The following is a 13,643-nucleotide window of genomic DNA, read 5'->3' as shown; positions in this document are numbered from 1 at the left end:
GACAGGGATGTGAAATTCTTTCCTTGGGAAGTTATACGGTTACACAGATACAGAACGGCCTACTAATTAGTTTCAACCAGCTAATAACCATGCCTTGACCTTCAGGTATGGGTTTGGTATAAATCTCACATTTAACCATGCAACGAATGAGATCTGCATCGTCATTAAACGAAGGGGAAATGGCTCAGCTGATTTGTCGACAATCATCTCTTTGGTGTAAGATTTTCTTAGATACTTGCTCCAGAATGTCTTGCACGAAGAAGAAAAGCCTGAGGTCTAGATTTCCCTCTAACAACCCTCAACGTAGTATAGCCGCTTCCCCTAGGTGCACACATTGGGCGCAATTTGTTAGTCTAGGGCTAGGGAAGCCAGTCCGGTCTAGTCATATATCTGCGTTCGTAGCGTATGTATCTGAAAAAATTCTAACGGCGTACTTATTGAGCAGGGTATACGGCCCCAGTTCTCGGATTGGTCCGAGCGCTCTGTCGAGCTGTCTGTCTGGAGTATAAATCAAGCCCAACTTCTAGCATTGGAGAAAGGTCTGGCTGTGGTTCCCATCCCCCACTACATCTATTCACCACTGCTTTTCCCTCAAGACCAAGACCCTCAGCCATGGGTCTCTTTCAACAACCCGGTCCGGGGGAGAACCTTGGTCGGTTCTCTAGCCAACTTCGCGATGCCCTTGCTTCCAAAGCCAAACCGTTCGACCTCTGGAGCATCCCTGAATCGGCTGCAGGCCCCCAAGATGAAGACTGCCCGTATGAGATGGAATCACAATCCTATGCGGGAGAAAGCCATGTGCCAATGGATGAAGACATAGACTATGATGCAGATGCCGGTTGGGCGGCAGAGACCAAAAGTGTGGCAGATCACGTACCGGAAGTGGTGCATCATGGAGAGACTGGTGCTCCCGTATCAATGGCCAAGTGTCTGAGGTGCCTCGGAGAGTAAGACTATTTGTCTCTTCATTACAGTTACCAGTGACGCTAATTTCTTCCTAGTTTGAACGCCCGAGTCCAGTGCGTGCCTGCCTCTCGGCAATATTTGCTTCAAGCTCATTTTATGCTGATGGGAACATAGGTCCATAGAGGAACAGCTCGAAAAACAAAACTTCTGGAACGACGACATGGGACGAGGCGTGGAAAGCATGCAGGCCGGGTACCAAGAGATCTCGGCGCTCAGAGAGGAAGTGGCTACGCTAAAAGACCAAGTCAACTCTCTATGCAGGGATAGCCCAGGCACTGGGCGAAAACCAGGACGCCCCAGGCGTGTCGCGCAATGAAGGCAGAGAGCGAGGGATCATTGGTGGCAGTACTCGCAATGTGCAAAGCAATTAATTGGTTCTTTCGGCGGGAGTATCAGGCAGCCTGAGCCTAGCAATAATGTAATCGATCAACATACCTTGAACAACTTGACACCCACACCCTACCCACACCCTACCCACACCCTACCCACACCCTACTCCCTGCATACCTAGTGAGAACCACATGATCTGTTAGCACCCGTGCGGCTCGAGCTCGGAATCAACAACGTTAGACAATGCTGGTTCACTGTGAATTTGCTAGATAACCCCCCTATAGCCGGCCGATCCGCTTTGTCAGCTAACAGACAGCGCACGTGAGTGGAAACCATGATGCCACGACTTGATTGGACCGGGGAGGCTGGATTACGGCCCGGCCCACAACGATCGGCAAAGGACTAATATACGTGCAGGAGCCTCGCAAAGCCAAGAGCAACGACCAAACTAAATTGCCGCGAACGCAGTGCTCCGAGATTACTGTGACCTAAAATTACGTATCGATCAGCGTTCTAGCGCGTCTAGCACCCCCTCCCTGTCCTAGCGAACACTCCATCCGTTCCATCAATGAAAGAAACAAGGATTTGGCGGCCAAGTTCAGAATATAGACAGCCAAGTCTTACCAGGTGCGATCACCCTTCCTGCTTCCCCGATATAGTTCGCTTCTGGGTTACATGACGGCTCTTTCGACAAGCGCAACCTTGGATCCCTGCAGATCATCTTATTTTTTTGGCCACGATTCTATATGTACTAATCAGGAAGCTAGTCTACCGTGTCGCGGGAGAACCGGAAGGTAAGCCAGCGACGAAAGATTCAATACAGAGTAGTGATCGGTGGCACGCTTGGTGGCTGGGAGTGTAAGATACCACCACAGTCTGTTCCCCAAACCGCCTGCCTTTTATTACCTCTTGTGATTTTCATTGATTTGATTTCATTCTAGGTATTTCATTGGATGGTAACAATTTATTCCAACCCAAATACTGAGCACCATTCGTGTAGATTTGCAACCTCTGCCCCGCTCATACCCAGCGATGTCATCGCCACAATAGAAACAAGTGCGATAGAATAGCTGCACGAGCTATTGCCGAGGATGCCCCATTCGGTTACCTCTCCAGTTCGTCTGTGCTAACACCGATGTAATTAGTCCAACAGCTTTAGACTAGCAGGTGAATGATATTCAATATCACCAAGGCGAAACCGCGCGGCACAACGATGGTCCCGGCATGCCGCAGATCAGCCTCCGCACACCTTTATTTCCGGGTGCATCGAAAGCACAACAGGTTTACTTCTCATCAATAGCCACTACAATGACAGGGCCAAAGGCACAGCTAATACAACCTCCTGAAACTCCTGCGATCTCAAATGCTTTGCTAATCGGTATACGAACCCGTCAACATCTTAGGGGTCTCGATCAAACATTCACAGGCCGAATGTATAGTTGGAGTAATATTTTCGGAGCTTTCAATTACCCCGAATGGAGCGAAAGTGCTTCCCTCAATCCGCCCCATTGCCGTATAGATTGTGGGAAAATGAATATTTCCACGGTCCTGTCGACACAAACCATCTAGAGGGTTACATCCTCGGATTTTGGAAGAGCCTAGATCCCCTTACGCTATGGCCAAGTGGGGAATCGTCTGTCGTTATGGTCGCTTAAAGCGTGGTTGATATTATCACTCAGAAATATCAGACTTGGGGCTAAGCAGGAAATCATGGTCTTAGAAAATGCGCTACGGGCTTTGCGGGCTATGCAACCCCGGAGAGCAGACCACAGAACGAATCATCCCTCATAGAGAAGTAGTATCCGGGCCTCGCTTGCTGGTTTAGCGCCGAAGGGAAACCAAGTGGGTTTTGCCGCCATGAAAAGCACAGACGTGGGACATCCGCCAGGGCCCGCACCGAAGGTCTGTTTTGGCCCATCTTTTTTCTCTTTTTCTCTCCTTTACATTTATTTGTCGACTATCATTGGTTGACAGTATGGAAACAAAACAAAAAGTCCTGCCCAGTAAAATTACAGGGATTCTTGCAGAGTTCTCATTGGACCACGCGTGTGAAAAGCGCACGCCGACTTTACGGCATGTTACGCTGGGTCCTCAGAGGAGCCCCCACCCCCGCCGTGTGATTGTAATTCACGACAAGTATAAGAGACGAGCAAGCTTCAGCTAGATTGCCCATTTGCAGGCAACTCACGATTGACTAGGCACGACCCGAATACGGGCTTTGAAGAAGTAAATCGACCCGCTTGACCTGCATGCTACTTTCTTGCTCCATGGTCGATCCCTGCCTCGCATTAATTAGACCGATTTTCCATCCACGGCGGGTCCGGGCTCCACAATCCTCCGTTATCAGAGTGCAGTTTATTGCCCATTTCTGATCATTGGCCGAGACCGAAAACCATGATGAGGTAGAGATGTATACCGGGAATACCCTAGTTGAATATGCTGTCGAACCTTACATTAATTGACCAAGCTCTGGCTGATATCGCTCTAGATCAAAGATCAAATAGCAATCTGGATGGTGTTGAATCATTCTCCATATAAGGTTTCGAATCTCTATCAAATGAGAGAAGTCGGTCATTCGCAGTCAGCATAGATGCAAGCGGCGCAGGGAGCAAACTCGGATGAAATGTTCGCCTAAATGAAGCCATCTGCATGGGTCAAGCCGGCTACCGGCACACAGTTAGCTGTCTTCCGTACATAGGATGAGACGCGGCAGGGGGCCGGTAGATCCGCAAGATCGGCCAGGCACGAGCTTCTGTCGTCCTTTTTCCCTTCCCCACTCCCTGACTACGCGAACATCCAATGAATGCCCACTCTTCGGCCTCGCCCCCTGAAAAACGGGGCTTGACCTTGCTGCTAGCTCCGAGTGATTGGCTATAATAGGAAAGATGTGCATATTAGATGATCTGAGTCGCGCGACATAAAAGGGTGAAAGGGGCTTGTCGGCACTGGCCGAGGCAAACCCATATCCGCGCGGGCTAGACCGTTCTCTGGGCCCACAGAGCTCCACCGGATCTAGCCAAAGCCGTTTAAGATCTCCGACCACGGAGTGATGTTTCTGATGCAAGTTCGGCAGAGAATATCTCATTGTCGATCTACATCATCATCGTATTCGCTTCCGCATTAGCTTTCTATCCGTGATTTGCGACCAATGTGCTATGTGCATCTGTCAACGGAGAAGATAGAGATAGGCCACGGTTAAGGATGGTTTTGCTAATTGCAAATACAAACACTAGGCGAGCGCCTGTGTGTGCAACGAAGATGCTGAGCGCCCTGTATTCGGTAATGAGTTGCGACCCCTGAAAAAGCGGGGCGTCGGGTATATCCAGCCTCGATAAAGTTTGGGGCGGGGCGTTTCATTGAACCAATGAGGGGAAAGATCAATTCTCGTCTTCACCACATTTGGAGACTCGGGCAAGCGATACTGACTCAGTCAGTACTTAGTCAGAAGTCGGCTGCACGAAGATCATCATCCCGTCACGCCATGCATTTAACGGTCATCGCGGAAGTTGAGCTCGGTTCCCCGTTAGCTTCATATTGGTCCATTGTGGCCAGTGCTTAGCGAGGCGTCATTCGGTCTCGGTATTGGAGATCAGTCCAGTGGATCTTGAGTACCCGCTACCAAGAGATTTGATCGTAGCGCTAAGGTGGGATAGGTTCATTGAAAAGACGATCTACAGGTATGGACAGAACTTGTACTCAAATACCAATGTTGGCCAACTATGGGACAGTAACGCTATAGGCTGTTCGCCTCGCTCCACCTATCCTTCAGGGGCCAATCTGCTGCTTAACGCAGATGCGCATATGGATCGGCTTGGGGCATGGTAGGCACATTGGACGAAGAGTAGCCCGGAATGGGGGGTGCCGGGATTTCTGAAGGATTGAGCAGATAGTTTGCGTCTTGGTCTTGCCAGTTTTGGGTCACATCAGGGCCAGGCAAGAGAGTGGAAAAGTATGCTTGGTCGCTCTCGTTTATCTTGGTCGTGATCTGACCGAATAGAGAAGAAGCGGAGGTCTGAAGTTCCTTCAAGGCCACCTGGTATTCAGCCCGTGGCATTTGGTCCTGGGCAGTCGCTGTTTCCAAGCTCTCTGTCAATTTGCGGTTTTCACCCTGTAACTGGCGACACTCCGCTGTAAGCTGCCGGACTTTAGCGGACAATTGGGCTCTTTCTGCGACACTTTGCTGTTGGCTTTCCTCCATTTGGGCAGCGCGCTGCTGGTGGTCATCTTCGGCTGCTTCAAGTAAATTGATGCAGTCGATATGGTCGGCCGGGTGGGTGGCATGTGCCTTCTGTATCAAACAGATGTGTGAGCCAATGCCAAATCAGGACGGAGAATGTGTATGGCTTACCAAGGTCTCTCGGAACTGAACCTCCCGTGGGACGGGCTTGGATCGCACAACGCCAGTCGCCGGCAAATTTCGAACAGCGCGTTTGGCAGACGTTTCGGTCTGTGGCTTTCGAACCCTGGTGGGTGCTGACGCGGCAGGATTGCGCGAGGCGGTTGGCATTTTGGCCATAGTGAGCGATGACTTGACGAATGTCGCAAAAGAAACGAGAAAACCGCAACACACAAAAGAGAAAGAAAGAAGTTGGGGTCACATCAGTTGAGGCGGGTAAAAGAAGACTTAAATCCAGTGACAGTGTGAAGATAACCATATTGTTTTACACGAAATATGGTTTCACACGGGTGTACCACATCCTCGGCACGTCAGTTTAGTAATGACCAGACAGTGCCAGTTGACCAACCTGCTGCTGAACATGGAATCAGTGGAGCACAGTCCCAGTTCGGCCGCCCTGTGTAAAACATGGGGATACTGTATCCACAATCATGTTCATGATAGATTCATGATAGAGAAAGACGAATTGAACTTGTCCAGCCGCTAATTTTACGATATATACATTTCTGAGGTGCTCGAATACTCACCACTGGTCAATCTAAGATAGGAGAGATAGACATTGCTCCCCTGGGAAGTTGGTTATTCTGTGGCGTGCACAGTGGATGACTTGTAGGGGACCATCTACTTAGACTAAGAGCTACAAATAAACGAAGTAATGTTAGTTCGATTCCAGCCTCGACACGCTGTGAGCAGCGTGGGCCCGGGGGATCAATATTATTTCGGCCAATATCCGAGCATTGCAGACTAGCGATGGACAAAAACGGACGATGGATGCTACCACAACCACTTTCATATGCTGTTTTCGTGCTCATCGCGAGGTACAGTAGAATTCGAAAACAGTTTACCCCTCGGAGACTCACGCTTTGTTTCTCGGGCCGTACCCGAAACCACGCTAATCCGTTCTAAGATAAGGCGTAAATAATCCATTCCTAAGAATAGAACTTTTTTAATTCCAGGACAACTGCTTAACGTATAATACCGTATCTTACACGAAACTCCTACCCCGCTGCCCCTCCATACGTGACATCCTTCTCAGCACCACCATCTGAGAAGTGCAAGAATTTTTGCGCAATATGGCACCGAGACTACCACTGTCAAAGCTACATTTCATCAGTGATATGATACAAAGCCAGTCGCTTACCCGTTCTCAAATGGCCGAGGCAGCAGAATGTAGCGAACAGACGATCAAAAACATCCGCAGGAACTTGCGACTGTTTGGACAAGTTCATGCCCCTCCAACTCGTATCGGCCGGAGAAGAAGCATAACACCACCAATGATCGAGGCCCTCTGTGATCATCTGCTGGAAAAACCAGGTCTGTACCTAGAGGAAATGGCTATCTTTCTATGGGATGAATTTCAGATACTAGCAACCACCTCTAGTATTAGGAGGGCCCTTGTATCCCAAGGCTGGTCCAAAAAGACCGCCCGACAGAGTGCTAAAGAGCAGAGTGCCGAATTACGAGAAATTTATCTTCATAATCTCTCGGATTTTGAGTCGTACCACCTTGTTTATGTTGATGAATCTGGATGTGATAAACGAGTTGGTTTCCGACGGACAGGCTGGTCACCACTCGGTGTAGCACCTCGACAAGTTTCACAGTTTCACCGTGACGAACGTTATCAAATTCTGCCTGCATATGCGCAAGATGGTATTTTGCTTACTCGCGTCTTTCGTGGGTCAACGGATGCCGCTGTGTTCGAAGATTTCATCGATGAGCTTCTTCGTCATTGCGGAAGATGGCCGGAGCCAAAGTCTGTTCTGGTCATGGATAATGCATCGTTTCACCACTCTGAGCGGATTTCGCAGATGTGTGCCGATGCTGGAGTCAAACTTGTTTATTTGCCTCCGTACTCGCCGGACCTGAATCCAATTGAGGAGTTTTTTGCTGAACTCAAAGGCTTCATAAGACGCAATTGGTGCTACTACGCAGATGATCCCGACCGCGAATTTGGGTCCTTTCTGGAACGGTGTATCAACCAAGTTGGGGAAAGACAAGACAGTGCCAGAGGCCACTTTCGGCACGCAGGCCTGACTGTTAAACATTAAGGCACTAAAACCTATTTCGTACAAAATTCATAAGAAACTGAAGGGGCAGAAAAAGGTCCAGAGGAGTGGCCATGGCATGTTTTTTCGTTGAATCCTCATTTTTCGGCACTTAGGAAACGCTCACCGGTCAAATCCCGCCTTCTAGAGCAAGGTGCTTGTCGAGTAACGCATAACCAATTTATTCCTGCCGCTTCTAGCGAAGGGCCTCATGCATAACACGTGGTCGAAGGCGCCCTCTGTTTTACATGGTACCACAACTTTGACTGTTTGTTTTCATCAAATGGAAAGGTGTAGGGCGTTAATGTAGTTACCCTCAGTAGGTTGTTCTCTAGTTCCTTTTGGCTTTTAGTTGCTGGTTATGCTGCAAGTATGACCATCTGTAATCTGGCTCTGTCGTTGCAAACAAGAGGTTGGAACCATCACCTAGAGCCCTTGGTGAGATCGGTGCTAATATGTGATATTATATAACGAAGGGACAATTTATACTCTTTATCAAACTTATAGATGCCAGATCTATGCCTTCATGCTTCGTACAGTAATACTCGAAAATCGATTCTACCTACATACACCCACGTATTGAATGCTGAACCCTAGCTCGAAATGCGCTATTTCGCTTTTGGGATGTTTGCAGTTCCCCTCTTCATGTTGACCGAAATGACGTAATATGCCCGCCTGCCGGTTAACTTACTTTCTGAGGCCCTCTCGGCGTGACAATTACATCCCCCACTAACATTTCTCTGCTCCTTGGAGATCTGTGCACAAAATCTGATGGCTATATTACCAGGTAAGTCGCATGCTGTTGTACGGTGAACCTGTTTTGAGCCTAATATAGGACAACGGACGCTTGTGAGCAGCGTGAGTGGTCGAACCTGCCGCCAAGGTCATTCCCAAGAGGATATTGACATTGCCTACCAATACGAAGCGCAACAATACCGCCATGCCTTGTCCGCGTTGATTGACAAGATACGATGCAGCGACGAGACAGAACTTCAGGAGCTACTTGAAGCAATCCGGAAGCCGGATACCCTCACTGAAGCCGTGCAAGAAACTTTACGTCGAAAATACTGCTAATATGGGACTATCGAGCGCCATCGCGATCTGGCTCCGTCAACTCAACCTGCAAGTTACACATCATATCTTTTGGAAATGCTCTAAGTGAAGATGTCTACTTTCGTAGTATATCTCTATTTATATATATCTCATGTATATTATTCATCAAAACTCCGAAGGGCCGCTAGCTACACCAAAATAATTGTTTCACATCACCTCAACGATCGGTATCACTCTCTTCACGTTCTCCACCCAGTCACGGATATTTTCTACGAAACTTCGGGCAATTCCGGGCTTGATCCCCTTGTCGACGAAGAAATTTGGGTTTTGATCCTTGAAGATGTGCTCAAGTTCGAAGCCATCTGAAAGCGTTATATCGCACGCTTGACGGAATCCAGCCTTGAGAGTATCATCGGATACATTCGATGCGAGCCACTCACCGTATTCTTTGACAGCTACGTCTTTGAACCCAGGAATATTCAAAGGAGTCACAGGTCTCAGCCCTTCCGGGGCATCATCCGGGGTCATCGGGGCCAATCCAGTAGAGTGGGATGGGTGAACATTGATGTTGATAGGTTGATACGGCCCTCCATCCCTAAGAATGTTACCGCCTTTGCGCTTTTCCTTGTCCTGTCTCTGCTGTTCCTCCATATAGAGCTCATCCCGGATCTCATCCGGAACGTCTTTATGCGTCTCCAAGGTACCACCTTTCTCGACATAAGTAACCAAACGCCTGAGAGTTTGCGTGCGGAGTCGGTAATGCCTTTTCCCCATTGGATCCAGCCAACAGTAGGGACCCAAATGGCATGCAGCCGAACCACATTTCATCAAGTCATAAACACGGCGCCAAATTGATTGTTGGCCGCACGCATTTTCTTCAGCATCAAGCTGGGCATCCCGATCATCAAGCATTCTTTTGGTGACGGAAGATTTACCTCTCTTCTCCCCTTTCCGTCCAGCAGATGGAGAAGTGTAATCCTCTACGTAGTTGAAACAGACCCTCAGCGTGAGTCTCCTTCCACGACAGAAATGACTCGACCACATCCGCAACTGTTTCTCGATAGGAGCCCAGACAATTTCGGTCTTGTTGAAGCGCTTGGTCAAATCACGCTGGGAACGATCATTGACTGCCACGACAATCGCTGTGTCATCGATCCTAACCCTCTTGTTGCGGCTGACCTTCTCTCCAAGGACAGTTTGTAGCTTTTTTTCCAGGAATAACCGCCAGTAGGCGCTCGGGGCCAATACCAGGTCTTCTTCCGTATCCTTTACCACGGCCTTGTTATTGAGGGTGACACGCCATTCTATGAAGTAGTGGATACAGCTCGGCGGATCCTCGTCGTAGATCTTGTCCGCATCCCACTCAGATTCCTGGAGCAGAGGTAAATTATTCGGCTGAGATCGGCTTGGGACGTTGGGCTCTTCTTCGAGCGAGATCGAAGGAGAGGGACTACAATCGTGCTGTGTAGCATAAGGGCTCCGGAAGTTTCCTGGTGTAGGGGCATATTGTGAATCATATTCCCATAGTTCAAGATCTGGGGGTTGAGACATGTAATCATCGTGGTACGAGGTGCAGCTCATATCCACAGACGATCAAGGCACTGGAGGTCTGTCAACATAGGTGGGCGATACCAGTTGTGAGTAGACGCCCAGAATGAAAGCGAGGAAAGGGAGAGCAAGAGCCATGAAAAGCACGAACGAGAACCATATTAGCCTACCGGGTTAGTCTTCTACAGCAGTACACAGAAGTACAGCTTTCGTTTATGTTCAGTAAGATGTAGATGAAGACGAAGATTACGGGGAGAGGAAGAAGGAGAGTTGGGCGTGGATCAAGCCAGATTGCCAGATCTCCCCCACCCCTTCCAGGTCCCTAGCTAGAACTTTCTATGGGAAAATACGGTAATTTACCAGGATTCATCATACATTACAGCCCAGTACGTTATATATGACGATACTGCTGGACAGGGGTTATTTTTGGTGTAACCTCATATGGACTAGCGTCGTTTCGGGTACGGGCCGAGAAACAAAGCGTAAGTGTCCGAGGGGTAAACTGTTTTCGAATTCTACTGTAAGGGAAGCCAGTGCAACGATTGGGCTAGAAATTGGATTCCAGACGGCTTGTCCCATCCATTCTACCTCATGTCGTGGATTTGAATGCGATATTGAATTTGAACGGATTCACTGGCTATAGTCTCTCACGGGGGCTTTGTTGCTTGAGGATGACCAGAAGAAGAAATCGCAGGACGATGAAAGGAGAAATCCAGATGTTTAGAGATGTTCAGCTTCATTCCCCAAAGTTCTGTGTTGTCCATGATCACTAACGCTCTATGTTCACAGTCTGACTTTAGCGCTAGCCGCAAGTCGATGGAGGTATTGGTGGCCAGCCTGTCACCTGTTTGACCATGGCTGTCTTCACAGCTCCGAGATTTTATCGGCCGATACCCGAGATTATACTAAGGTACCACGTGTGAGCAATATCGCAAAAGCCTCTCTGTCGATCAATACAGAAGCTCCTTCGTCGGTCCGTAATCGGTTAGAGGTGGATCTAGATGTCGCGCTATTGAATCTCTAATTTCCGCGGTGAAACTAATTAATCGCCATTTTTCTATCGCAGTGCCGGGCCTTGCACTCAGATGAAGCGGCTTAATTCCACGGCCGTATCAATAGCCCTAAGTTTCCCGGATGGTCCCCAGTCACAGTTTTCGACTTTTGTCTATCCCCATCGCCTGACAATCACTCTCCGTACCGAGACTAAGATTCCAACTGTTAGTGCGCCTCGGTGAGCTGAAGCGCAAACGTACCACCAATGGCCCGCCCCGCAGCATATTACCAGCCACGGGCTTCCTACATTGGCATCAAGAACTCCATGGGCCCTGGGCATATGACGCCCTCGCAGTTGGCTGCTAGTGCTCAACAAAACTCAGTGCGCGTAAGTAATCTCAGTTTCTATCGCCTCGGTATGATCGCACGCTTGACGCCCTCTTGATCAGGATTGGACACACTCAACGTTCAGGTCACCGGGACTCCCAAGACCGCAAAGCCCAGAAGAAACAAGAACCTCTTCCGATCATGCTCTGGCCGTGCCAGCTAACAAGTCCCGCCGAGCCCAATGCAAGCGAAAAAGAGGACGGGGAAGCACGGATCGCGGGGATGAAAAGCTTCGGACGCAAAAGGAGCGGCCAAGGATTCAACACGGCCAAGACAAGATCGAGATTCGGCAGCTACGCGAACAGCTGAGGCAGCAGAAGCAGTCTCATCGGCAGCAGGAGCAGTCTCATCGGCAGCAGGAGCAGTCTCATCGGCAGCAGGAGCAGTCTCATCGGCAGGAGAAGGAGGACATGCGGAAGTTTTGGCATGACCGTCATGCCGAGGCGTCTTCCGTGGTCAGGTCAGTCGATATTCTACGTAACGCTCGTCTTACCTCGAGCGCCTGCGGTGTATGATGTCGGATTGATGGATACTGGTATGTGCTAGTATTGAGGTGTTCCATTGAGATGCCTTGGTGTGTAGGCTGGTGCAGATCGCACCATCGGAAATAATCTCTCAACGATCTAGATGAAGAAACAAGTTCCTTGGAATTGGATTTTGAATTGAACCCCACGAGTGACTATAGCCTTTGGAAGCCCTGAGTGAACACAATCGATGAATGCTCCGTGATAACATTATGCGGGTCCCTCGAGTAACGAGATTACATGTACCAGACTTGCACATCCGCGCCTGTATGTAGCCACGAACAGGGATGTGGCCGACGGGCAAGGCCGGGTCAATGCCGGCCCGCCATTGGGCAGAATGAAGGTTGCCCACGTAACTTGGTTGGTGGCGGCCCTTCGGCTTATGTAACCTGCCTAATTAGCGGGTTCAACCTTCATAAATTCAGCCTGTTGTTTACTGTCGCCTTACTCCAAATACAATCGATGAATGGATAAACTAGATATGTGTCATAGAATATATTGCATCGGAGATATGGAATTTGTAGTGGCTTTGCTGATATGATGGATGGATGTGTTGGAAGGGTGAGATTGGAACGTCTAACGAGATATACCTTGTATAACCTATATATATATCTACAGGACAATACATCTGCGGAGATCGAGATCTTTCGGACCACAACTACAATTTCTGCACCGCCGCACGTTCACTTATTCTTTTGGACATTTTCCTTGCCAAAGCCGGTTCTTTCACAGGCCTCCAACCAAATTAAAAATAACATGTAGATAGAATGACTGTTTACAATTGGTGAAAGACGAAAATTTCACGAAATAAATCTATCCCTAGTAAGCAGCCGACGGCCTATGAGCCGCAAACAAAAATAGAAAGCTAATCAAGGAAGCAGAAATGAAATTGGGACGAAGTTCACACCGCGGTTGGAGCGAAGTATGTGCACGAGGAAATGAACGAGGGCAAATGTCCCGAAGCGCCAATCATTCTTCCCCCGATGGGCTTTTGCCTTAGCCCAACCCTCATTATCAACGACAGCCCGAGGCGCTGCTTTCCTGAACTCCTATATCTGCACGAAGGATTCGATGGTCAAATAGATAAAAAATAATAATTGAAAAAAAAAAAAAAATTGCATGCCATGATTACGATGAAAATGAATGCCCGGCACTCATAAACATTAAATGTACGTAGCGTTCAGACTATCTCTGGTGGAAAAATTCCCCAGTCTCCGATTAGAATGATTGACGCTAGGCATTTGAGAGTTTCAACTGCGTACGTTCTTGACAGCTTAGGCGGTCTTGGTTTGACTTGCCCTCAGAAAGGGATCATTTCACCAAGTAGTCGCCCCCATGCAAAAAAGATATGGAACGAGAAGGTAATGCAAAGCAGCATTCGCAGTGATGAACATATCGGTC

The 13,643-nt window shown here is 48.8% G+C and overlaps 4 protein-coding genes across 4 annotated transcripts; 3 read left to right on the top strand and 1 right to left on the bottom strand.

Moving 5' to 3' along the window:
• Nucleotides 1-612: 612 nt before the first annotated feature.
• N7511_004287 (uncharacterized protein) lies at nucleotides 613-1,282 on the top strand (the record flags this gene model as incomplete). Its single annotated transcript, XM_057126712.1, has 3 exons — nucleotides 613-947; nucleotides 1,002-1,019; nucleotides 1,081-1,282. 3 exons carry the CDS (start codon nucleotides 613-615, stop codon nucleotides 1,280-1,282), a joined length of 555 nt encoding a protein of 184 aa, XP_056985602.1.
• Nucleotides 1,283-5,080: 3,798 nt separating this feature from the next.
• Nucleotides 5,081-5,812, bottom strand: N7511_004286 (uncharacterized protein; the record flags this gene model as incomplete). Its single annotated transcript, XM_057126711.1, has 2 exons — nucleotides 5,081-5,584; nucleotides 5,645-5,812. The coding sequence occupies 2 exons, from the start codon at nucleotides 5,810-5,812 to the stop codon at nucleotides 5,081-5,083; spliced, it is 672 nt and encodes a 223-aa protein (XP_056985601.1).
• A 2,696-nt stretch (nucleotides 5,813-8,508) lies between these two features.
• Nucleotides 8,509-8,811, top strand: N7511_004285 (uncharacterized protein; the record flags this gene model as incomplete). Its single annotated transcript, XM_057126710.1, has 2 exons — nucleotides 8,509-8,524; nucleotides 8,573-8,811. The coding sequence occupies 2 exons, from the start codon at nucleotides 8,509-8,511 to the stop codon at nucleotides 8,809-8,811; spliced, it is 255 nt and encodes an 84-aa protein (XP_056985600.1).
• Nucleotides 8,812-11,596: 2,785 nt separating this feature from the next.
• On the top strand, nucleotides 11,597-12,233 carry N7511_004284 (uncharacterized protein; the record flags this gene model as incomplete). Its single annotated transcript, XM_057126709.1, has 2 exons — nucleotides 11,597-11,719; nucleotides 11,781-12,233. The coding sequence occupies 2 exons, from the start codon at nucleotides 11,597-11,599 to the stop codon at nucleotides 12,231-12,233; spliced, it is 576 nt and encodes a 191-aa protein (XP_056985599.1).
• Nucleotides 12,234-13,643: the final 1,410 nt, after the last annotated feature.

The sequence above is a fragment of the Penicillium nucicola genome (assembly GCF_028828085.1).
Source record: "Penicillium nucicola strain IBT 29836 chromosome Unknown utg000003l, whole genome shotgun sequence".
In the NCBI taxonomy this organism is placed as follows: domain Eukaryota; kingdom Fungi; phylum Ascomycota; class Eurotiomycetes; order Eurotiales; family Aspergillaceae; genus Penicillium; species Penicillium nucicola.
Note: the sequence above shows the minus strand (reverse complement) of the source record. Positions and strands in the feature narration are given on the sequence as shown.